The sequence below is a fragment of the Cherax quadricarinatus genome, chromosome 63 (assembly GCF_038502225.1).
Source record: "Cherax quadricarinatus isolate ZL_2023a chromosome 63, ASM3850222v1, whole genome shotgun sequence".
NCBI lineage: Eukaryota > Metazoa > Arthropoda > Malacostraca > Decapoda > Parastacidae > Cherax > Cherax quadricarinatus.
Window position 1 is genome coordinate 18,833,960 of NC_091354.1, and position 27,215 is coordinate 18,861,174.

The following is a 27,215-nucleotide window of genomic DNA, read 5'->3' on the forward strand; positions in this document are numbered from 1 at the left end:
GCCTGAAAGTTCAGAAACTAGGTTAAAACGTGTACATCACCAAAAGTGGATTTTATCCAGCAAATCTATCTAATCTGCTCTTTGAATGATTTTCTCCAAATGTGCAGGGTCCAATAATAATTTTCTTTGTTAAAGCTTTAAGTCTGATCAATCAAGTTGTCTATAGTTAACTTAGAATCAAGTTATGTTTATGGGTTATGTTCCTGAAACGTGGCTCGTAATGCAAAATTGTATCCCATGTAGTGAAAAAACACGCAGGGAAAATATAAGTTAAGTTTCAGATATTTCTGAATTTAAGAACATAAGAAGGAATACTGCAACAGGCCTACTGACCTATGTGAAGCAGGTCCATCCCCCCCTTCCTGGGATTATCCCAATGACCTACCTAGTCAGGTCACTTCCACTTAAGGAAAGAGCAAGGCATCAGACCTAGTAGCACAATTTAGTCAGGTCCAACTCATACCCACCCACCCACACCCACTCGTGTATTTATCTAACTTATTTTTAAAACTACACAACATTTTAGCCTCTATAACTGTACTTGGGAGTTTGTTCCACTCATCCACAACTCTATTACCAAACCAGTGCTTTCCTATATCCTTCCTGAATCTGAATTTTTCCAACTTGGAACCATTGCTGCAAGTCCTGTCTTGGCTGGAAATTTTCAGCATGCTATTTACATTTTTTTTTTTTTTTTTTTTTTTTTTTTTTTAACAAGTCGGCCGTCTCCCACCGAGGCAGGGTGACCCAAAAAAAAGAAAGAAAATCCCCAAAAAGAAAATACTTTCATCATCATTCAACACTTTCACCACACTCACACATTATCACTGCTTTTGCAGAGGTGCTCAGAATACAACAGTTTAGAAGCATACACATATAAAGATACACAACATATCCCTCCAAACTGCCAATATCCCAAACCCCTCCTTTAAAGTGCAGGCATTGTACTTCCCATTTCCAGGACTCAAGTCCGACTATATGAAAATAACCGGTTTCCCTGAATCCCTTCACTAAATATTACCCTGCTCACACTCCAACAGATCGTCAGGTCCCAAGTATCATTCGTCTCCATTCACTCCTATCTAACACGCTCACGCACGCTTGCTGGAAGTCCAAGCCCCTCACCCACAAAACCTCCTTTACCCCCTCTTTCCAACCCTTTCGAGGACGACCCCTACCCCTCTTTCCTTCCCCTATAGATTTATATGCTTTCCATGTCATTCTACTTTGATCCATTCTCTCTAAATGACCAAACCACCTCAACAACCCCTCTTCTGCCCTCTGACTAATGCTTTTATTAACATCCCTTTATTTATTCCCGTTTTCCATTTATACACCTCGATCATATCCCCCCTAATTCTACCCCTTTCGAGAGAGTGCAGATTCAGGTCCTTCAGTTTATCCTAATAGGGAAGATTTCTGATACACGGGATCAACTTTGTCATCCTCCTCTGTACATTTTCCAGTGCATTTATATCCATTCTGTAATACTGTGCAGCATAATCTAAAGGAGGCCTAACCAAGAATATGTAGTTGAACAACCCGAGGACTTGCATTATTTATACTTCTAGATATAAAGCCAAGGATTCTGTTACCTTTATTGCAAACACTAATGCACTGTTGTCTTGGTTTAAAATTACTGATAACCAGAACTAAATCCTTTTTTGCAATCAGTAGTATTAAGATCTACATTATTTAGTTTATATGTGGCATGGTTATTTTCCTGTCCAACATTTAGAACTTTGCATTTGTCTAAATTAAACTGCATCTGCCACTTCTCCGACCATTGCATCAGTCTATTCAAATCATCCTGGAGTGCTCTAGTGTCCTCATTAGAATGAATTGGACGGCCTATTTTGGTGTCATCAGCAAATTTGCTTATGTCGTTATTTGTTCCTTCATCTATGTCGTTTGTGTAAATTGTGAGCAACAAAGGGCCCAACGCTGACCCCTGCGGAACACCACTTGTGATGTGCCCCCATTCTGATTTCTCCCCATTTATGCAAACTCTCTGCTGCCTATTTGTCAGCCAAATTTTGTTTGCCAATTTTTGTTTTACTATTGCACACTACTAGGTAAAAAATCACTCCAGTAAAAGTTACCATTTATACTCTCCACCAGAAGATTCCAAATATACCCTACCTGCTAACTATGTTCATACACATCTTGCAACCTACTTACTGAGTCTTCATCCATTATTCATCTTCCTGTACTTCCTTTTGCTATCACCATATATTGTGCCACACATTTAAACCCTTCTTCATTCAGACTCAGCTACTTTACTGAGAATTTCATATGATCATTGTATTTAACTAAAATTCATGTATGCTGAAAGTCTACAGATAATGTCTATTGCATTAAATTTTATTGCCAGGTCATAAATTAGTTCCACTTACCGATTTTAATTAATTTTTTCATCTGTAGTTTTTATACATAATGTTGTATCCTGATTCCATTTCAACATGTTAATACCATGTATTATACTCAAATATAGTAAACAAAACTAATTTTTACATCTAAAATAGGTTTTGCTCAAAATGCTGTGCAACCTCCGAGTTTTCTGATTATAGTGTACTTTGTTATACAGCGATCAGAAATAATCTCAATAATCTCAATTAAGTGAAACAAAGCTGAAGGGGGTGGGAGAGTTTCAGTGGAGAGGAATAAATGGGATTAGGTCAGAGGTTTCAAATAGAGTTAGAGCTAAAGAAGGAGTAGCAATAATGTTGAAGGATAAGCTATGGCAGGAAAAGAGGAACTATAAATGTATTAATTCAAGGATTAAGTGGAGTAAAATAAAGATTGGATGTGAAAAGTGGGTTATAATAAGCGTGTATGCACCTGGAGAAGAGAGAAGTGTAGAGGAGAGAGAGAGATTTTGGGAAATGTTGTGTGAATGCGTGGGAAGTTTTGAATCAAGTGTGAGAGTAATGGTGGTTGGGGATTTCAATGCTAAAGTGGGTAAAAATGTTATGGAGGGAGTAGTAGGTAAATTTGGGGTGCCAGGGGAAAATGTAAATGGGGAGCCTTTAATTGAGCTATGTGTAGAAAGAAATTTGGTAATAAGTAATACATATTTTATGAAAAAGAGGATAAATAAATATACAAGGTATGATGTAGCACGTAATGAAAGTAGTTTATTAGATTATGTATTGGTGGATAAAAGGTTGATGGGTAGGCTCCAGGATGTACATGTTTATAGAGGGGCAACTGATATATCGGATCATTATTTAGTTGTAGCTACAGTTAGAGTAAGAGGTATATGGGAAAAGAGGAAGGTGGCAACAACAAGTAAGTGGGAGGTGAAAGTGTATAAACTAAGGGAGGAGGAAGTTCGGGTGAAATATAAGCGACTATTGGCAGAAAGGTGGGCTAGTGCAAAGATGAGGCGGGGGGGGGTTGAAGAGGGTTGGAATAGTTTTAAAAATGCAGTATTAGAATGTGGGGCAGAAGTTTGTGGTTATAGGAGGGTGGGGGCAGGAGGAAAGAGGAGTGATTGGTGGAATGATGAAGTAAAGGGTGTGATAAAAGAGAAAAAGGTAGCTTATGAGAGGTTTTTACAAAGCAGAAGTGTTATAAGAGCAGAGTATATGGAGAGTAAAAGAAAGGTGAGGAGAGTGGTGAGAGAGTAAAAAAGGAGAGCAAATGATAGAGTGGGAGAGGCACTCAAGAAATTTTAATGAAAATAAGAAAAATTTTTGGAGTGAGTTAAACAAGTTAAGAAAGCCTAGGGAAAGTATGGATGTCAGTTAAAAACAGAGTAGGGGAGTTAGCAGATGGGGAGAGGGAGGTATTAGGTAGATGGCAAAAATATTTTGAGGAACTTTTAAATGTAGAGGAAGAAAGGGAGGCGGTAATTTCATGCACTGGTCAGGGAGGTATACCATCTTTTAGGAGTGAAGAAGAGCAGAATGTAAGTGTGGGGGAGGTACGTGAGGCATTACGTAAAATAAAAGGGGGTAAAGCAGCTGGAACTGATGGGATCATGACAGAAATGTTAAAAGCAGGGGGGGATATAGTGTTGGAGTGGTTGGTACTTTTGTTTAATATATGTATGAAAGAGGGGAAGGTACCTAGGGATTGGCAGAGAGCATGTATAGTCCCTTTATATACAGGGAAAGGGGAAAAAAGAGACTGTAAAAATTATAGAGGAATAAGTTTACTGAGTATACCAGGAAAAGTGTACGGTAGGGTAATAATTGAAAGAATTAGAGGTAAGACAGAATGTAGGATTGCGGATGAGCAAGGAGGTTTCAGAGTGGGTAGGGGATGTGTAGATCAAGCGTTTACATTGAAGCATATATGTGAACAGTATTTAGATAAAGGAAGGTAAGTTTTTATTGCATTTATGGATTTAGAAAAGGCATATGATAGAGTGGATAGAGGAGCAATGTGGCAGATGTTGCAAGTATATGGAATAGGTGGTAAGTTATTAAATGCTGTAAAGAGTTTTTATGAGGATAGTGAGGCTCAGGTTAGGGTGTGTAGAAGAGAGGGAGACTACTTCCTGGTAAAAGTAGGTCTTAGACAGGGATGTGTAATGTCACCATGGTTGTTTAATATATTTATAGATGGGGTTGTAAAGGAAGTAAATGCTAGGGTGTTCGGGAGAGGGGTGGGATTAAATTTTGGGGAATCAAATTCAAAATGGGAATTGACACAGTTACTTTTTGCTGATGATACTGTGCTTATGGGAGATTCCAAAGAAAAATTGCAAAGGTTAGTGGATGAGTTTGGGAATGTGTGTAAAGGTAGAAAGTTGAAAGTGAACATAGAAAAGAGTAAGGTGATGAGGGTGTCAAATGATTTAGATAAAGAAAAATTGGATATCAAATTGGGGAGGAGGAGTATGGAAGAAGTGAATGTTTTCAGATACTTGGGAGTTGACGTGTCGGCGGATGGATTTATGAAGGATGAGGTTAATCATAGAATTGATGAGGGAAAAAAGGCGAGTGGTGCGTTGAGGTATATGTGGAGTCAAAAAAACGTTATCTATGGAGGCAAAGAAGGGAATGTATGAAAGTATAGTAGTACGAACACTCTTATATGGGTGTGAAGCTTGGGTGGTAAATGCAGCAGCGAGGAGACGGTTGGAGGCAGTGGAGATGTCCTGTTTAAGGGCAATGTGTGATGTAAATATTATGCAGAAAATTCGGAGTGTGGAAATTAGGAAAAGGTGTGGAGTTAATAAAAGCATTAGTCAGAGGGCAGAAGAGGGGTTGTTGAGGTGGTTTAGTCATTTAGAGAGAATGGATCAAAGTAGAATGACATGGAAAGCATATAAATCTATAGGGGAAGGAAGGCGGGGTAGGGGTCGTCCTCGAAAGGGTTGGAAAGAGGGGGTAAAGGAGGTTTTGTGGGCAAGGGGCTTGGACTTCCAGCAAGCGTGCGTGAGCGTGTTAGATAGGAGTGAATGGAGATGAATGGTACTTGGGACCTGACGATCTGTTGGAGTGTGAGCAGCGTAATATTTAGTGAAGGGATTCAGGAAAACCGGTTATTTTCATATAGTCGGACTTGAGTCCTGGAAATGGGAAGTACAATGCCTGCACTTTAAAGGAGGGGTTTGGGATATTGGCAGTTTGGAGGGATATGTTGTGTATCTTTATATGTGTATGCTTCTAAACTGTTGTATTCTGAGCACCTCTGCAAAAACAGTGATAATATGCGAGTGTGGTGAAAGTGTTGAATAATGATGAAAGTATTTTCTTTTTGGGGATTTTCTTTTTTTTTTTTTTTGGGTCACCCTGCCTCGGTGGGAGACGGCCGACTTGTTGAAAAAAAAAAAAAAAAATAAGTATAGGTCAAGGTTTTTGCTTTTTTTTTTTTTTTTTTGAGAAAGGGGGGGGGAAGTAGGAGGGTTCACTTATTCATTGGTATATTTGTTAATGGTTGAAATCATTCTATAAAATTAAGTCTTGTACAGTAGTGAAAAAACACACAAACCAAGTAACACTGCAGTAAGTCTAATGGGTAAGCTAGGGATGTCCTGCCAGCAATCACACATTCCAATCTACAACTATTGCCAAATGAATGTCTTAATTCGTGCAAAACATAAATAGAAGAGCACCACAATACGCCTACCGACTCATGCTTAGATACAACTGCACCTAATCATTCCCAGATGTACCCATCCAAAATTTACAACTTATTTTACCAGTCTGCAACTTTTCTGTTAATCCAGTGCTTTCTTCAGAAGTTATTTCAGTAGTGTACTGTATATGTCACCATAATCTGAGACGTGCTGGAGGATGAAGTTAAATTCAATTACTACATCCCTTGGAAATTTAATTCCATGCTTTTACTACTGCTACACTTTTTTTAAGTCTAAATGGCCATATCTTGCCAAGGCAGTGATCCAATTAACCATCATTCATTCAATCTATGCTGGCTTGCCAGAAGAGTGTCAACATCACAATTGAGATGAATTTTCAACTTAACCAACATCTCCTGCCAAGGCAGTCACTCAATCACCATCTTTCTAGATGTGTGCTGACATCTCTACCAGATTTACCCTCCAACTGCAACATCTTCACCCATTATGCAGAGTCCAAGCACTGCTCTTCCTACCTCAAGGACTAAAGTCCAGCTAACTGGTTTCCCTGAATCCCTTCATAAAAGTTGCCCTGCTCACACCATGTCACTGAAAAACCACTTGCCTCCTATCTACCAAGCTTGCACAAGCCTGCTGGATGCTCAAGCCCCTAAAGCTCAAAGCCTCTTCTACCCCCTCCACAATTAATTTTTTTTTTAGGGGGGGGGGTGGAGGACAAATACAAGACTAGGAATGGTTGGGCAAGGGTAAAACGTGCATGGCATGGGGAAACAAGCTTGCTGCAGAAGACAAAAGCCACAGTAGCAAGGCTACCAGGCAGAGTAGCTGGACTAGCAGACAGTACAGGCTAGGAGGTCAAAGACTGCAAACCTCACTCAAGGAAAAGGATCTTGGCGAGTATAATACCGAGCACATCTCCTGAGGTGCATATCAACCGAATAACTGCTGGAGCATATAGTCTATTTTCATATTTATATATACAAAAACACTGACTTGGCAATGCAAGTGAGAATGGGCCAATGAGAGTAGGACCTGTTTAGTATGGTCAGTATGCCAATTGCAGTGTTCCTTTATCCTTGTATAATTAAGTATGTACTGTCTTAACTAGAGTTACCAAAGTGTGGGAATGACTCGGATAAGTAGGATCTACCTAGCACTAGGCATTAAGCCACCTACTGCAGTGCTCCTCTAATTCAAATATATGTCTGTATATTTGCACTGAAGTCAAGCTACTCGCCTTACTGGATATATCTACTAATGCACAAGCTCGATTAAAGATATTTTAATCTATACTACACGAATTAGGTGAATTAGGCGAGTACACGTTAGGCTAAACACAAGAGAAACCATTAGGCTATCACATAGAACAAACTACAAACCCAGTACACAATTTTAGTTATCAATTCTATTGTCCCTCAAAAACCATGTAGACTTTCACACAAGACATAAAACAGCGAGAAACTTTTGGGAAGATCAGTTATGCATGAAGTCAAGCTATAACATAGTATATATGGTACCTTACTTTATAGCAGTGCTAAAGATAAAAATGTTACGAGGGTTCATGCGAGTCTACTTGGCTGAGGTTCTTTTATGTAGATGTCAAGTTGTCTGTAGGTAACAGCTGAATTAGAGTGCTCAAGCATTACAGAATGTAGCATCAATATCTTGCATGTTAGATTCTTTAATTCTTTACTTTGTAGAATATAAGGATTTCTGTGCACTTTCACTTTCTTTTTTTAGAAAAAACACCCATAGTAATGATTTGGACAACTTAATTGTGAGCAATTTTACTCTAGTTTCAGCCAGCCTCTGACCATTTTTGTAAAGCAAACTGCAGAAGTTATATTTACTTTATTCAACACTCGAGTATAAAATTTTCCAGTTTCTAGTTTAGTTTCCATATAAAAATACAACTGAATTTTTTCTTTAAAATCTCAATTTAAAGAAATGTCCATGAAAAATGTATGAAGCATAGGTAAATTTTCTTTAAATTGCCCTACCTTGTGGCAGGGGCTGTATCCCCAGTTTTTAGCTCCTCAAGAACTTTGTCATAGTCTAGGGGATCACAGATCACTGTCACACGGGAATGGTTCTTTGCAGCTGCTCTAAGGAGGGCAACACCCCCAATGTCTATGTTCTCCACAGCCTCCTCCACTGTAACATCTTCCTTGCTCACAGTTTTCACAAATGGGTACAAGTTACACACCACTACCTGCAATTAAGTAGGTTTATTCAGGCATACATAAATACAGTTACATAGATAATCATACATAGCAGCATATGTGTAGAGAACCTAGGATAACCAAAAAAAAGTCGGTGACTTATTTCCATAGGGTCCTTTTAAGAAGTATTATATAAAATACTATTTACCTAGAGTAATACCCGATTTTATTAACCTTTTCAGGGTTGGTGCCATACTAGTACGTGTAAATTCTAGCGCCCTCAAATCAAGCGGGAAAAAGCTGGTAGGCCTACACGCGAGAATGGGTCTGCATGGTCAGTGTGCACAGTAGGAAAAAAAAAATTGGGAACCAAGTGGTGCACTGTGGGAATGCCATTTTAGTACGCCTTCTTTACTATGCCTCGTAGTAAGAAACTCTTCACTCCTCGGCGAATTGGGACACTTGTTCCCAAGTGACAGTTCAAACAGATGGAAGTGTCAGTGAAGATGACTTTCAAGGTTTTGAGGAGTTTGTGACTGAAACTAATGACCATAATACCGTTAATAGCGAGGGAACACCCAGATGACCTACAACTTTCCACCTCTGGTGCTGGGGCATCTTGTTCACGTCCAGTTGTACCAAACAAAAGAGGAAACTCTTATTTTCCCATGTCTAGGACTCAGATGTGAGCAATGGTGATGATAGTGATAGTGAATATGATCTCCAAGCTCTTGAAAACAGCTCCAGTAGCAAGAGTGAAGTGGAATATTCTCCAGTGAAGCGTCAGTAAATACGACACTATGTGCTCTGGTAGTGTGCCATATGCTGTTCCAAGGGTAAGGAGTACATCTCAGAGTACATCCTATGGTCGTACAACAGGAACAGATAGTGAAAATGAAGACGATTGTTGCAACTGGGATGAAAATGTGCATGCGGCATCAGATGGTAGTGTTATAGTGGTGCCAGCCGTGAGGCACCAGCAGTGGGCCATGTTGATACCCACGCGGCTGATGCTAATCGTCAAGGAAAGCAACACATTTCGATTACACCATGGCAAACAATACTTTCACCAAAATCATGCCTACACCAGCGGAGAGAGACAACTGTGGCTGAGATGCATCTTTTCTTTGCCACAATAATGCTTATGCCATATGTATATAAGCAGTGTCAAATCATACTGGTTGACAGACCACCTGATTGCAACCCCAGGTTTCAATGACATAATACCAGTGAATCGATTTGTGCTATTACATATGCTACACTTCTCAGACAAAACCAGGCCTGACAGAACATAAGAAAGAAGGAACACTGCCATAGGCCTACTGACCCATGCGAAGCAGGTCCATGTCCCCCCCCCAGATTAGCCCAATGACCCACCTAGTCAGGTCACTTCCACTTAAGGAAGGAGCAACTCACACCCACCCACACCCACTCGTGTATTTATCTAACCTATTTTTAGAACTACACTATAACTGTACTCGGGAGTTTGTTCCACTCGTCCACAATTCTATTATCAAACCAGTGCTTTCCTATATCTTTCCTGAATCTGAATTTCTCCAACTTGAAACCATTGCTGCAAGTCCTACCTTGGCTTGAAATTTTAAGCCCGCTATTTACATCCCCTTTATTTATTCCCGTTTTCCATTTATACACCTCACTCATATCCCCCCTAATTCTACGCCTTTCGAGAGAGTGCAGATTCAAGGCCCTCGGTCTATCCTCATAGGGAAGATTTCTGATATATGGCATCAACTTTGTCATCCTCCTCTGTATGTTTTCCAGTGCATTTATATCCATTCTGTAATACAGTGACCAGAACTGTGCAGCATAATCTATATAGAGTTGAAGAACAACCTGAGGACTTCTATTATTTATACTTCTAGATATAAAATCAAGTATTCTGTTAGCTTTATTGCAAACACTAATGCACTGTTGTCTTGGTTTTAGATTACTGCTAACCAGAACTCCTATTTCCTTTTCGCAATCAGCAGTATTAAGATATACATTATTTAGTTTATATGTGGCATGGTTATTTTCCTGTCCAACATTTAGAACTTTGCATTTGTCTAAATTAAACTGCATCTGCCACTTCTCCGACCATTGCATCAGTCTATTCAAATCATCCTGGAGTGCTCTAGTGTCCTCACTAGAATGAATTGGCCAGTCTATTTTGGTGTCATCAGCAAATTTGCTTATGTCGCTATTTATTCCCTCATCTATATCGTTTATGTAAATTGTGAACAACGGGCCCAACACTGACCCCTGCAGAACACCGCTTGTGATGTGCCCCCATTCTGATTTCTCCCCATTTATGCAAACTCTCTGCTGCCTATTTGTCAGCCATGCCTCTACCCAGGAAAAAATTTCTCCTATTCCTTGTGTCTTAAGTTTCCTCAAAAGCCTTTGATGTGGAACTATCGAAAGCCTTACTTAAGTCCATATATTGTTCAAAGGTAGACTGTCGTTTGAGCAGTATATTCCAAGCAAGAGGAAACACTTTGGTTATAAAGTTGTTTGTACTTTGTGATTGCTACAGTGGTCTTGTATTGGATATTATTGTGTACACTACAAGATACTAGTAAGTTATTGGGTATCTGGTGATGTGGTTAGAACAGTGATGGAACCATATCTTGGTAAGGGGCATATATTATATAATAATAACTGGTACACAAGCGCCTAACCCAGTGATTTTTTGAGAGTAAACATGAAAGATGTGTGCGGTACAGTGCGTGCAAATCAAAGCATATGCCTAGGTTTGACGTAGGCACTCCTAGAGGCGAGGTGCAGGCGTTTGCTGCCAATGACATGGCATTTCGGAGGCATGACAAATGAGATGATATACTCATCAGTTCACCGAAATGAAATGACAAGGCACTAGCAGGCAGAATAGAGACCAATGAACCCATTCTAAAACCTGCAGCTGTGATGGACTACACCCTGAATATGCATTCAGTGGACAAATGTGACATGCAGATTTGGTTTGCCGACTGTGTTTACAAGAGTTATAAGTGGTACATAAAACTTGTACTCCATCTTCTGGACATTTCCATGCTCAATGCTTATAATATGTACAAGATGAAGACCAGAAAAAAAACACCACATGGCAAATTTTGTCATCAGACAAATAATATTCACGTACCAAGTAACAATACCTGCAATAGAACACTGCCCACGAAATCATCAACAGCTACCCTCTCATCTGAGGCCTGATCACCTGCTACTGCTTTCAAGAAAAAGGCTCAAAAGAGGCATTATGTCTGTGCATGTACAAAAAAACGCCTACAACAATGCAGACACTCTTCATGTGCGAGAAGTGTAAAACACCACTGTGCATGACACCATGTTTCAAAGAGTTCCACATGCTGCAGAACTTCTAGAAATGTGTCCAGTGACTGTGTGTGTATATAAAATATAGAAAAATAGTAATAAACAACATTTTATATATTACTGGTTTGTGTAAACATGTTTTGTAAACAATATAATGACAGCAATGTTTGTGAGGTTATTGTGCAGCATACGAGTGAATAAACAAAATACAGTGGACCCCCGGTTAACGAACTTTTTTCATTCCAGTAGTATGTTCAGGTGCCAGTACTGACCGAATTTTTTCTCATAAGGAATATTGTGAAATAGATTAGTCCATTTCAGACCCCCAAACATACACGTACAAAAGCACTTACATAAATACACTTACATAATTGGTCGCATTTGGAGGTGATCGTTAAGCGGGGGTCCACTGTACAGTGGACCCCTGCATAATGTTGGCATCGCATAGCAATACATTTTATCGCTAAAATTTTGCTTCGCATAGCGCTAGAAAATTCGCTCAACGCAATTCGTCCGAGACGCGTCCATGCGGCCTGAGCCAGCCTCACTTGTTCTGCCAGTGGCATTGTTTACAAGCCAGCCTCCGCGGTAACATTCAAGCATACAATCAGAACATTTCGTATTATTACAGCCTTTTTATAGTGATTTCACCTGAAAAATAAGTGACCATGGGCCCCAAGAAAGCTTCTAGTGCCAACCCTACAGGAATAAGGGTGAGAATTACTATGGAGATGAAGAAAGAGATCATTGCTAAGTATGAAAGTGGAGTGCGTGTCTCCGAGCTGGCCAGGTTGTATAGTAAACCCCAATCAACCATCGCTACTATTGTGTCCAAGAGAACGGCAATCAAGGAAGCTGTTCTTGCCAAAGGTTTAACTGTGCTTTCGAAACAGAGATCGCAAGTGATAGAAGATGTTGAGAGACTGTTATTGGTGTGGATAAACGAAAAACAGATAGCAGGCGATAGCATCTCTCAAGCGACCATAAGTGAAAAGGCTAGGAAGTTGCATGAGGATTTAATTAGAAAAATGCCTGCAACTAGTTGTGATGCGAGTGAATTTAAGGCCAGCAAAGGTTGGTTTGAGAGATTTAAGAGGCGTAGTGGCATACATAGTGTGATAAGGCATGGTGAAGCTGCCAGTTCGGACCAAAAAGCAGCTGAAAAATATGTGCATGAATTCAAGGAGTACATAGACAGTGAAGGACAAACCTGAACAAGTGTTTAACTGTGACGAAACAGGCCTGTTTTGGAAGAAAATGCAAAGCAGGACCTACATTACTCAGGAGGAAAAGGTACTCCCAGGACATAAGCCAATGAAAGACAGGCTTACTCTTCTCATGTGTGCCAATGCTAGTGGTGATTGCAAAGTGAAGCCTTTATTAGTGTATCACTCAAACTCCCAGAGCGTTCAGGCAAAAGAATATCCTCAAGGCTAATTTGTGTGTGCTGTGGAGGGCAAACAATAAGGCATGGGTCACTAGGGACTTTTTCTGTGACTGGTTACACCAAGCATTTGCTGTGAAAAATTACCTAACTGAAAAGAAATTAGACCTTAAGTGCCTCCTGGTGTTAGACAATGCCCCTGGTCATCCTACAGACTTGGCAGAGCAACTTTGTGGAGACATGAGCTTCATTAAGGTGAAGTTTTTGCCTCCTAATACCACTCCTCTCCTGCAGCCCATGGACCAGCAGGTTATTGCAAACTTCAAAAAACTGTACACAAAAGCTCTGTTTGAAAGGTGCTTTGTAGTGACCTCAGAAACTCAATTGACTAAGAGAGTTTTGGAGAGAGCACTTTAATATCCTCAATTGTGTAAACCTTATAGGTAAGGCTTGGGAGGGAGTGACTAAGAGGACCTTGAACTCTGCTTGGAAGAAACTGTGGCCAAAATGTGTAGACCAAAGGGATTTTGAAGGATTTGAGGCTAACCCTGAGAATCCTATGCCAGTTGAGGAATCAATTGTGGCATTGGGGAAGTCCTTGGGGTTGGAGGTAAGTGGGGAGGATGTGGAAGAGTTGGTGGAGGAGGACAATGAAGAACTAACCACTGATGAGCTGCTAGATCAACTTCAACAGCAAGAGGCCACACCTGAGGAAATTGCTTCAGAGGAGGGGAGAGAGAAATTGAAGAAGTTGCCTACTTCAAAGATTAAGGAAATCTGTGCAAAGTGGCTTGAAGTGCAAACCTTCATGGATGAAAACCACCCTCAGACAGCTATTGCAAGCCGTGCTGGTGACTATCACACTGACACTCTTGTGAAACACTTTAGGAAAGTCATAAAAAAACGAGAGGTACAGGCCACTATGGACAGATATGTTGTGCGACAGAAGTCCAGTGACTCTGAAGCTGGTCCTAGTGGCATTAAAAGAAGAAGGGAAGCAACCCCGGAAAAGGACTTGACACCTCAAGTCCTAATGGAAGGGGATTCCCCTTCTAAACACTAAAACCATCCAGTCTCCCCTCCTCCCATCCCATCAATCATCACCACATCTTCAATAAAGGCAAGTGTCATGTAACTGTGCATGTTTTCTTAAGTTTGTGTGTATTAAAATTAATATTTCATGTGGTAAAAAAATTTTTTTTCATACTTTTGGGCGTCTTGCACGGATTAATTTGATTTCCATTATTTCTTATGGGGAAAATTAATTCGCATAACGATAATTTAGCATAACATTGAGCTCTCAGGAACGGATTAATAGCGTTATGCGGGGGTCCACTGTTCTATGTTTTATATTGGTTACTTGAAAAAAAGAAAATTAGAAAAAAAAAGTAGAAAAAAAAAAAAACTTCCTGGGTGACCGGCAGTCGGTGATGTTGCCATAAGCAATTCAATTTCTGTCAACTTCACGCTTCCATATCTCGACAAGTACTGATCGCAAAAAATTTTTTTTAGCCTATAACTCGGGAAAAAAACTATCATTTCATAAGAAAAAAACTTTTTTTGAATATTTTTCGACGCTGAGACTTAGTTTGGGGAGAGGACCTCTCGACCCTGAATGGGTTGTGCCTTTCCATTTAACTTTACCAATTAGCCAGAAATGAAAGTATGCAGTCACAAGAAGTAGGAAATAATCTGACCTGTATGAGGCTAATGTTCCTTGCTGCAAGGTCAGCTAGATCAGCTGGAGACTCCCTGGCAAGAATGCCACCATGGATAGTTGGGTGCAGAGTTTTTACACGCCCACCTAGCATTTCTGGCGCTCCTGTCACCTCTGCCACCTCGGACACCTGAAAAATAGAAATTCTATCGTTTTTTCAGAAGAGACTGTCAAGATTACAATAACAGACTCTTGAAAATTACAGCAACAACTTTACATTAAAATCTAAAGTATGTACAAGGTTTCATAAAAAAAAAAAAAAAATACTAGCATTTTGGAATCTACAATATGCACTTTCTTCATTATATTATCACCCATCATTACCTACCCCTCAGGTTACAAAAATATGAACCAAGAACAAACTAAAACGTGGATAATAATAATAAAAAAAAAAAAGGCGTTATTCAAACTAACAAATAAAAACAGAATAAACAAGCTTTTCAGGCTGCTATTGATGGAGAAATGAAAACACCAATTTCTTCATAATTGTTATTTTTCCTGAAATTAAATCCAAAAAGTCAAATGATCACCCCCAAATTTTCCAAGTTTTTTTTTTTTCCTATTTTTCAACAGAAATATGAGGATGCTATCTTTGGAATCTCCTGACCATGACAATTCCAAATTTTATACTCTAAAAGAGCCAAGACAAACAGAAGGAAAGTTATGGCAATCTGAAATGTGCAAGCTTTAGAAGAGTGTTTAAAATGCTACCTTTCATAAATCTTTAACTATGGATTGGATTCTAATACTGTACGTACTTGCAAATCTTTAACCTCCCCCCCCCCCCACACACAGACACAGTTTCAACAAAATCAAAGTGGTGGTGGTGTTGCTTATTGGTTAACCCTTTCAGGGTTTCGGACATACAGTGGACCCCCGCATAACGATTACCTCCGAATGTGACCAATTATGTAAGTGTATTTATGTAAGTGCGTTTGTATGTGTATGTTTGGGGGTCTGAAATGGACTAATCTACTTCACAATATTTCTTATGGGAACAAATTCGGTCAGTACTGGCACCTGAACATACTTCTGGAGTGAAAAAATATCGTTAACCGGGGGTCCACTGTACTAGTATGTCTTACGCACCAGGGTTTTTGACGTACTAGTATGCCTAAATTCTAGCGCCCTCAAATCTAGCGAGAGAAAGCTGGTACGCCTACATATGAAAGAATGGGTCTATGCGGTCAGTGTGCGCAGTATAATAAAAAATCCTGCAGCACACTGTGTAATGAGAAAAAAAACTGACCGTGTTTTTGGATTAAAACAGCAACTTTGCATTGTATTTTCATATGGTATTTATTGCTGTATTCTAGTTTTCCTGGTCTCATTTTATAGAATGGACGACATATTACAGAAATTGAGATAATTTTGACTGGTTTTACAATGAAAAGTACCTTGAAATTGAGCTCAAAGTAGCAGAAATGTTCGATTTTTACCAAAGTTCAAAAGTAAACAAAATCATGTTAAGCGTCCAATACACGTCAACTGGCGAGTCTAATTCTTTTACAGGTGCGCCGATATTATTTATACCATTTGTACACTAATGCAGTAGTCTGCATAACAGTAAATCTTCTATTTTCTGCGAGAATAAAAATTCAAAGTGAAAAGCAAAAGAATGTAAGAGGGGCGTGGGGACATGACTAATGAACAGAGGAAATGTTATTTTAGTGCCAGGAATGTCTTTCTTGTTTATTCTGGACCCTATTTGGAAATTGACATCTTTTGAAATTTGTGTGAAATTGCCAAAATTGCTAAATTCTGACCACTGTATTGGATAGTTGAAATCGGTAAATGGGTGGTTTCTTGTACTCATTCAATAGAAAAAATGGAGTTCTAGCAAAATAGTTATGATTTTTGTTGACTAGTACACTGGAATTGGCCGAAAATAGGGCTCAAAGTGGGCAAAATCGCCGATGCGTAAACATCGTCGAGACCGCTAACTTCACGAGAGCATAATTCCGTAAGTTTTCCATCAAATTTCAAACTTTTGGTGTCATTATGATCGGGAAAAGATTCTCTAACTTTTCATAAGAAAAAATATTTTTTTTTTTTTTTTTTTTTTTTAAATTTGGGCGACCCTGAGAACAAGTCTGGGAGAGGGCCTGGGGACCCTGAAAGGTTTAACTTGATGACTGCCATTTAATTGTAAACAGAGATCAGGTAACCCCTGCCCACATTAATGAGGTGCAAATGATTACAAGCCAACCTTCCTCTCTTATCTGCAGAAGAGGACCATAGAGGTTAAAATGTACAGCCCCTCTTGATTTCCTTGGTCTTATTTAATGTACGGTATATCAAATTTTAGTTATAAATGAATGTATGTGATAACCCTTAGTGTACTAACACTCAGTCCTGCAGCTTTCAGTGTTGTAGCTGTACCTCCTGAAGCAACCAGTTTGAGACCAGCAGCAGCCAGGCCCCGAGCCAGGTCCACCAGCCCATTTTTGTCAGATACACTCAGCAATGCTGTCAGAGGTACCAGAAAATTATGTCAAAAGGAAATCTGTATGACAAATTATTTAGCATATACAACAGAAATAATGGTGAATTAATCCTAGACTTAATCCAAATAAAATTTTATTTCTCTAGAATGTGAATATACACAGGGGTTACAACAGACAAGTTTATTGATAGGAAAAAAAATTATAATAAATTAACAAAAGAAAAACTATATAAAAAAAACAATATTGAACACCTATTATGCTTAAAATTGAGGATAAGAGGCAACCTGGAATAAACTAGCATAAAAAAAAAATACAGAAAACATGGGGAGGGGGGGGGGATGGGAACTCAGTGTCTAGTCTTTATCCTCTTATCAACTGCATATACAGTAGTGTCTGCTGCAAAACTTTTGGATCTATACATGTTAAGTCTAATGTTAAGTCACTATCTTGAGTTTCAGTGCATAATGCAACTATGTGCAAGACAGGTATACAATACCGACAAGATGAAAGTTAAGACACTTGTGTCTTAACTTTCATCTTGTCGGTATTGTATACCTGTCTTGCACAATTTGTCAGGCACTGCAACATCATGGTATCTTGATTCAGAGGACATCTACACGACCTTCTTCACGACTTCTACAACTAGCCCATCAATTTGGGAAGGACCTACTTCCACTGGGGAATCCCGCTTACCAGTGACTATGCCCTCATCTGCTATACGTCCCTATTCACTGACGCCTATATAAGCGCCAGTCTCCTTACCTGTGCTTCAGAATCTCTACAACCATGGTGCTGTAAACACCACCTCCAAGGCTGAGGGACTGATTACCTCATCTTTTGTATATAGTTCTTCTGTTTTCTAATTATGTCCAAGAATCTGTATTGATAAAGCCACTGGATGGCGAAACGTCTACAATAAAGATAACCAGATGTTGCACAAGTGTCTTAACTTTCATAATGCAACTAAATTGATCTTAGGATCTAATACTTATACATGTATCTAGCACCTCATCTGAGTCATCAATGCTAAATATGGTATATATATTGAATGACATGTTGTGTAAGAACATCAAGAGCCTAGATCAACTAGAAAAAGAGTGAATTTCTTTAACGAGTATAACAGTGTGAGCTGCTTTACACTACTGCACTATGCCTGTTTAACTAGTGTACCCACTTACTATATTGTTGCTGCTATTAACTAATGTCACCAGGATCCCAACTCAGAAATGATCCCAAATTCCAGAGTGATAGTTGTAAACTATAGCTGAAATTTGGTATAAATCTACATACAAACAAAATACCTTTGTAAGTGCCAGTGTATTGCTTTCTTAAAGCTAACAATGTGCAGATGCAAAATTGGTGACATCACACTGTAAACCCACAACCCCAAAGCATACACGCACATCAGACCATGCGCTCACAAATTTATTTCACTAAATACAAGTGGAAGAGTGGACTGTCTAGAGCATGCTTCCAGTCTGTGCTTTATTAAATTTATTTATAAACAAGTACACAAGTGCAGTTATACACAGTTTAACACATGTAAATTAACTAGAATAATCCAAAAATGTCAGCGACTTACTTTCATTGGGGTTCTTGGGCGTGGTCGTCAGTGTTAATATTTTTTCCTAATCAGGGAAAGTGCTAAACCTGCAGGGCCATAGTGCATGAGGATGGAAGGGAATCTGTTTCAATCTGAGGAAAGGGATGCTGTCAACTCCTTGGATCAAGAACCCCTCCTTCAAGGGGGGTTTTCAATTCCAGCACCAAGTTCGGTACTAGTCCCTCTAGGATTTTCCAGGTGTATATAATCATGTATCTCTCCCTCCTGCGTTCCAGGGAATACAGGTTTAGAAACCTCAAGCGCTCCCAGTAATTGAGGTGTTTTATCTCCGTTATGCGCGCCATGAAAGTTCTCTGTACATTTTCTAGGTCGGCAATTTCACCTGCCTTGAAAGGTGCTGTTAGAGTGCAGCAATATTCCAGCCTAGATAGAACAAGTGACCTGAAGAGTGTCATCATGGGCTTGGCCTCCCTAGTTTTGAAGGTTCTCATTATCCATCCTGTCATTTTTCTAGCAGATGCAATTGATACAATGTTATGGTCCTTGAAGGTGAGATCCTCCGACATAATCACTCCCAGGTCTTTGACGTTGGTGTTTCGCTCTATTTTGTGGCCAGAATTTGTTTTGTACTCTGATGAAGATTTAATTTCCTCATGTTTACCATATCTGAGTAATTGAAATTTCTCATCGTTGAACTTCATATTGTTTTCTGCAGCCCACTGAAAGATTTGGTTGATGTCCGCCTGGAGCCTTTCAGTGTCTGCAATGGAAGACACTGTCATGCAGATTCGGGTGTCATCTGCAAAGGAAGACACGGTGCTGTGGCTGACATCCTTGTCTATGTCGGATATGAGGATGAGGAACAAGATAGGAGCTAGTACTGTGCCTTGTGGAACAGAGCTTTTCACCGTAGCTGCCTCGGACTTTACTCTGTTGACGACTACTCTCTGTGTTCTGTTAGTGAGGAAATTATAGATCCATCGACCGACTTTTCCTGTTATTCCTTTAGCGCGCATTTTGTGCGCTATTACGCCATGGTCACACTTGTCGAAGGCTTTTGCAAAGTCTGTATATATTACATCTGCATTCTTTTTGTCTTCTAGTGCATTTAGGACCTTGTCGTAGTGATCCAGTAGTTGAGACAGACAGGAGCGACCTGTTCTAAACCCATGTTGCCCTGGGTTGTGTAACTGATGGGTTTCTAGATGGGTGGTGATCTTGCTTCTTAGGACCCTTTCAAAGATTTTTATGATATGGGATGTTAGTGCTATTGGTCTGTAGTTCTTTGCTGTTGCTTTACTGCCCCCTTTGTGGAGTGGGGCTATATCTGTTGTTTTTAGTAACTGAGGGACGACCCCCGTGTCCATGCTCCCTCTCCATAGGATGGAAAAGGCTCGTGATAGGGGCTTCTTGCAGTTCTTGATGAACACAGAGTTCCATGAGTCTGGCCCTGGGGCAGAGTGCATGGGCATGTCATTTATCGCCTGTTCGAAGTCATTTGGCGTCAGGATAACATCGGATAGGCTTGTGTTAATCAAATTTTGTGGCTCTCTCATAAAAAATTCATTTTGATCTTCGACTCTCAGTCTGGTTAGCGGCTTATTGGGACTTGAGTAGCTCACTCATTTCCTTGTTGTCATCTGTGTAGGACCCATCTTGTTTAAGTAGGGGCCCAATACTGGACGTTGTTCTCGATTTTGATTTGGCATAGGAGAAGAAATACTTTGGGTTTCTTTCGATTTCATTTATGGCTTTTAGTTCTTCCCGCGATTCCTGACTCCTAAAGGATTCTTTTAGCTTAAGTTCGATGCTTGCTATTTCTCTGACCAGTGTCTCCCTGCGCATTTCAGATATATTGACCTCTTTTAGCCGCTGTTATTCTTTTCAAGGCACCTCCTTTCAGAGAAATCTAATTAATGCTTAATGGGTTGTCCGAGCTATTTTTTGGTTTGTGGGGGAGACAGTCAAAAAGTATTTTATGATAATTAAAGCACCCAAATTTCGGCGATAAATTGTACATTGAGCGAGTGTTAGAAGTGTTTTGGTATCACGTGTAAATGGCAAGAAACGTACATAAACCTAATGAAACCAAACTAAAATAACTTAGGTAAGACACATATGCAACAGTTAGGTATCTTTATTTCGAAACGTTTCGCCTACACAGTAGGCTTCTTCAGTCGAGTACAGAAAAGTTGATAGAAGCAGAAGATACTTGAAGACGATGTAATCAGTCCATCACCCTTAAAGTTTTGAGGTGGTCAGTCCCTCAGTCTGGAGAAGAGCATTGTTCCGTTGTCTGAAACAATATATTGTTTCAGACAACGGAACAATGCTCTTCTCCAGACTGAGGGACTGACCACCTCAAAACTGATTACATCGTCTTCAAGTATCTTCTGCTTCTATCAACTTTTCTGTACTCGACTGAAGAAGCCTACTGTGTAGGCGAAATACCTAACTGTTGCATATGTGTCTTACCTAACAATCTGTCGGTATTTTATACCATTTTAATGTTCATAAAATAACTTAAATCTTACTCGACCATCATCTTTGTTTACATCCGCTGCGTGTTTGTTTACATTACTGTGACTGGCCAAGATACAATACTAAGCGTTGATGGCTCTGACGTGCCGCCTGTGGTAAAATAAAATTTTCTTTCGCTAATATCTTCCATAATAACACTTCACATATGTTGTATGTAGCGTTAAATATAAAATGACTGACTTCCGCCGAGGCGCATCCTTCCATGAAGTAAAACATTTATGTAGGCACAAGTACGCAAGCCCAATTATCAGTGTAAACTGCCTAGAATAACCCAAAAAATTTAGCGACTTTTATTCATTGGGGTCCTTGACTTATTTACACTTCATTATTTGTAGTGAATATTACTAGATCGTTAACTCCTAAGTTAATATTGGAAGACCTGACACACCTTATTTAAACCACAAGAAAAAAAATTCCATCGCAAGTCCCTAACACTCGCCTAGGGAACGCCAACACAGTCCACCATGAACATGTAAGATGCACTTTATTATATACATAAAGAAGTGAACACCAAAAACTTAAGACCCACCAAGTTTAGCAGGTGATGACATATTGTGGTGGAAGCTAGATGAATATTGCTGACACTTGCACGGGCAACCCAAACAAGAAATTTGATCCAACTGAGTCTGGAGCAGCCCTGCTTACCAGCTTGGTTACTACCACCCAGTGTCCGATTGTCTTGTCTCCTGACTACGGTAATTATAAGTAAGTAAGTTTATTCAGGTATACACAAATATTATCATAGCCTTGTCTCCTGATTACTACAGCTGTCTCATCTCTTAACTACTGTAACTATCACAGCCTTGTCTCTTGATTACTGTAACTGTCTTATCTCTTAACTACTGTAACTATCACAGCCTTGTCTCTTGATTACTGTAACTGTCTTATCTCTTAACTACTGTAACTATCACAGCCTTGTCTCTTGATTACTGTAACTGTCTTATCTCTTAACTACTGTAACTATCACAGCCTTGTCTCTTGATTAATGTAACTGTCTCATCTCTTAACTACTGTAACTATCACAGCCTTGTCTCGTGACTATAGTAACTATCACAGCCTTGTCTCGTGACTACTGTAACTATCACAGCCTTGTCTCGTGACTATAGTAACTATCACAGCCTTGTCTCGTGACTACTGTAACTATCACAGCCTTGTCTCGTGACTACTGTAACTATCACAGCCTTGTCTCATGACTACAGTAACTATCACAGCCTTGTCTCGTGACTACAGTAACTATCACAGCCTTGTCTCGTGACTACTGTAACTATCACAGCCTTGTCTCGTGACTACAGTAACTATCACAGCCTTGTCTCGTGACTACTGTAACTATCACAGCCTTGTCTCGTGACTACAGTAACTATCACAGCCTTGTCTCGTGACTACAGTATCACAGCCTTGTCTCGTGACTACAGTAACTATCACAGCCTTGTCTCGTGACTACTGTAATTATCACAGCCTTGTCTCGTGACTACAGTAACTATCACAGCCTTGTCTCGTGACTACTGTAACTATCACAGCCTTGTCTCGTGACTACAGTATCACAGCCTTGTCTCGTGACTACAGTATCGCAGCCTTGTCTCGTGACTACAGTAACTATCACAGCCTTGTCTCGTGACTACAGTAACTATCACAGCCTTGTCTCGTGACTACTGTAACTATCACAGCCTTGTCTCGTGACTACAGTAACTATCACAGCCTTATCTCGTGACTACTGTAACTATCGGTTATGAGTGATTATGATTAGCTGGATGGCTAGCGCACGCACTCAGCTCACACACTGAGGTCCAGATATCGAATCTCCGGTGTTTCCTTAAGACACCTGTTGTCTATGTTCACCCATCAGTAAAATGGGTACCTGGGTGTTAGTCGACTGGTGTGGGTCGCATCCTGGGACAAAACTGACCTAATTTGCCCTAAATGCTCAGCATAACAAGGGACTTTCTATATAGTAGTACGTATGTCATTGATGTTAACTAGACCTGTATACCTTGTTTACCTGGAGAGAGTTCCGGGGTCAACGCCCCCGCGGCCCGGTCTGTGACCAGGCCTCCTGGTGGATCAGAGCCTGATCAACCAGGCTGTTGCTGCTGGCTGCACGCAAACCAACGTACGAGCCACAGCCCGGCTGGTCAGGAACCGACTTTAGGTGCTTGTCCAGTGCCAGCTTGAAGACTGCCAGGGGTCTGTTGGTAATCCCCCTTATGTATGCTGGGAGGCAGTTGAACAGTCTCGGGCCCCTGACACTTATTGTATGGTCTCTTAACGTGCTAGTGATACCCCTGCTTTTCATTGGGGGGATGTTGCATCGTCTGCCAAGTCTTTTGCTTTCGTAGTGAGTGATTTTCGTGTGCAAGTTCGGTACTAGTCCCTCTAGGATTTTCCAGGTGAATATAATCATGTATCTCTCCTGCCTGCGTTCCAGGGAATACAGGTTTAGGAACCTCAAGCGCTCCCAGTAATTGAGGTGTTTTATCTCCGTTATGCGCGCCGTGAAGGTTCTCTGTACATTTTCTAGGTCAGCAATTTCACCTGCCTTGTACATGTACTTGTAGAAATAAAGATATTATTATTATTATGTACGTACACCCTACACTGCTGTGAGCCAGTAGCAAAATTTAATAATAATAATAATAATAATAATAATAATAATAATAATAAATTAATAATAATAATAATAATCTTTAGTAATAGTGGTAGTAGTAGTAGTAGTAGTAGTAGTAGTAGTAGTAGTAGTAGTAGTAGTAGTAGTAGTAGTAGAAATAGTAATAGTTCAATCCAAGGAAGGAGGCGACAATACGAAACAACACAATTTTAAAATAAGCGGATGTAATACAGCTTTCATGTAAGTGCCCAGATCCTCGCTAATATGAAGGCAGCTCGCTGGGAGGTGTGATAAAGTCGAGGCGACACATTCGAACAGTAGAGGTGACAGTCAGTCACTATCCACGTGGTTGTGGTGACCTTCAACCCAATGCTGGATTTATCACAAGTTTCGTCTACTTTTCTAATTATGAATGCATAAATAATAATAATATTTATTTTGACATGATACATGTATATACAAAGAAATATAATAGTTGGGTGTACATGCCAAAAGCAAAGCCCTTTTATATGCAGAGCATTTAGGGCAAACTTAAAATTAACTTGAGATTAATAAGGCAAGTAAACTAAGCAATAATTGTGCCATTAGCTTAAAGAAAGCAAAAAGTAAGTTTGGTACTACTACGTATCAGCGTGTCTAGGATTTGCATTACAAGTTCTTCTTTTTTATGGCTTTATTTGCACAACTGAATAGCAGATGTGAGTTTATGTTTAATTAAGGTGGAGATCTGTAACCGGTATTCCATGGTCGCTAAGCCAATGGGTGGGTCATAATATTACAACGTGATTACCCATTCTCAGGGATAAGGTTCGTTACAGAAAGGGAAGGAGAATGATTTCGTGTATAGTTAACATTCATGTAGCTAGTGTTGGAATTAAGTCACTGACCTTTTTGGGTTATCCTAGGTTCTCTACGCATATGGTGCAATGCATGATAGCACCTAAGACCCAATCTAACTTTGTTATTTTTTAAATACACTACCTAACAGAATACTCCATTCGACTGAATGTTTACCTGGAGAGAGTTCCGGGGGTCAACGCCCCCGCGGCCCGGTCTGTGACCAGGCCTCCTGGTGGATCAGAGCCTGATCAACCAGGCTGTTACTGCTGGCTGCACGCAAACCAACGTACGAGCCACAGTCCGGCTGGTCAGGAACCGACTTTAGGTGCTTGTCCAGTGCCAGCTTGAAGACTGCCAGGGGTCTGTTGGTAATCCCCCTTATGTATGATGGGAGGCAGTTGAACAGTCTCTGGCCCCTGACATTTATTGTATGGTCTCTTAACGTGCTAGTGACACCCCTGCTTTTCATTGGGGGGATGTTGCATCGTCTGCCAAGTCTTTCGCTTTCGTAGTGAGTAATTTTCGTGTGCAAGTTCGGTACTAGTCCCTCTAGGATTTTCCAGGTGTATATAATCATGTATCTCTCCCGCCTGCGTTCCAGGGAATACAGGTTTAGGAACCTCAAGCGCTCCCAGTAATTGAGGTGTTTTATCTCCGTTATGCGCGCCGTGAAAGTTCTCTGTACATTTTCTAGGTCAGCAATTTCACCTGCCTTGAAAGGTGCTGTTAGTGTGAAGCAATATTCCAGCCTAGATAGAACAAGTGACATGAAGAGTGTCATCATGGGCTTGGCCTCCCTAGTTTTGAAGGTTCTCATTATCCATCCTGTCATTTTTCTAGCAGATGCGATTGATACACTGTTATGGTCCTTGAAGGTGAGATCCTCCGACATGATCACTCCCAGGTCTTTGACGTTGGTGTTTCGCTCTATTTTGTGGCCAGAATTTGTTTTGTACTCTGATGAAGATTTAATTTCCTCGTGTTTACCATATCTGAGTAATTGAAATTTCTCATCATTAAACTTCATATTGTTTTCTGCAGCCCACTGAAAGATTCGGTTGATGTCCGCCTGGAGCCTTGCAGTGTCTGCAATGGAAGACACTGTCATGCAGATTCGGGTGTCATCTGCAAAGGAAGACACGGTGCTGTGGCTGACATCCTTGTCTATGTCAGATATGAGGATGAGGAACAAGATGGGAGTGAGTACTGTGCCTAGTGGAACAGAGCTTTTCACCGTAGCTGCCTCGGACTTTACTCTGTTCACTAATACTCTCTGTTCTCTGTTAGTGAGGAAATTATGGATCCATCGACCGACTTTTCCTGTTATTCCTTTAGCACGCATTTTGTGCGCTATTACGCCATGGTCACACTTGTCGAAGGCTTTTGCAAAGTCTGTATATATTACATCTGCATTCTTTTTGTCTTCTAGTGCATTTAGGACCTTGTCGTAGTGATCCAATAGTTGAGACAGACAGGAGCGACCTGTTCTAAACCCATGTTGCCCTGGGTTGTGTAACTGATGGGTTTCTAGATGGGTGGTGATCTTGCTTCTTAGGACCCTTTCAAAGATTTTTATGATATGGGATGTTAGTGCTATCAGTCTGTAGTTCTTTGCTGTTGCTTTACTGCCCCCTTTGTGGAGTGGGGCTATGTCTGTTGTTTTTAGTAACTGTGGGACGACCCCCGTGTCCATGCTCCCTCTCCATAGGATGGTAAAGGCTCGTGATAGGGACTTCTTGCAGTTCTCGATGAACACGGAGTTCCATGAGTATGGCCCTGGGGCAGAGTGCATGGGCATGTCATTTATCGCCTGTTCGAAGTCATTTGGCGTCAGGATAACATCGGATAGGCTTGTGTTAACCAAATTCTGTGGCTCTCTCATAAAAAATTAATTTTGATCTTCGACTCTCAGTCTGGTTAGCGGCTTGCTAAAAACTGAGTCATATTGGGACTTGAGTAGCTCACTCATTTCCTTGCTGTCATCTGTGTAGGACTCATCTTGTTTAAGTAGGGGCCCAATACTGGACGTTGTTCTCGACTTTGATTTGGCATAGGAGAAGAAATACTTTGGGTTTCTTTCGATTTCATTTATGGCTTTTAGTTCTTCCCGCGATTCCTGACTCCTATAAGATTCCTTTAGCTTAAGTTCGATGCTTGCTATTTCTCTGACCAGTGTCTCCCTACGCATTTCAGATATATTGACCTCTTTTAGCCGCTCTGTTATTCTTTTCCGTCGCCTGTAAAGGGAGCGCCTGTCTCTTTCTGTTTTACATCTACTCCTCCTTTTTCTTAGAGGAATAAGCCTTGTGCATACATCGATAGCCACCAAGTTAATCTGTTCTAGGCATAAGTTGGGGTCTGTGTTGTTTAGTATATGTTCCCAGCTTATATAGGTTAGAACTTGGTTTACTTGGTCCCACTTTATGTTTTTGTTATTGAAGCTGAATTTGGTGAATGCTCCCTCGTGACTAATCTCATTATGTCGGTCTGGGGCTCCACGCATACATGTCTGAACCTCAATAATGTTGTGATCTGAGTACATTGTTTTTGATATGGTGACATTTCTTATCAGATCA

General features: G+C 40.3%; 1 protein-coding gene across 2 annotated transcripts in view; it reads right to left on the minus strand.

Annotated features, from left to right (window-relative positions):
• Positions 1-21,885, minus strand: part of LOC128698177 (bifunctional purine biosynthesis protein ATIC) — a 50,585-nt gene extending 28,700 nt beyond the window's left edge. For both annotated transcript variants that reach the window (XR_011393769.1, XM_070098677.1), the window contains exons 1-4: positions 21,727-21,885; positions 16,993-17,114; positions 14,626-14,775; positions 8,056-8,267 (exon numbers count right to left, since the gene is read on the minus strand). Coding sequence is in view for 1 of the 2 variants with exons in the window: in XM_070098677.1 (XP_069954778.1) it covers positions 8,056-8,267; positions 14,626-14,775; positions 16,993-17,114; positions 21,727-21,748 (506 nt within the window). In the remaining variant the exon portion in view is untranslated. The remainder of the gene's footprint in view (positions 1-8,055; positions 8,268-14,625; positions 14,776-16,992; positions 17,115-21,726) is intronic.
• Positions 21,886-27,215: the final 5,330 nt, after the last annotated feature.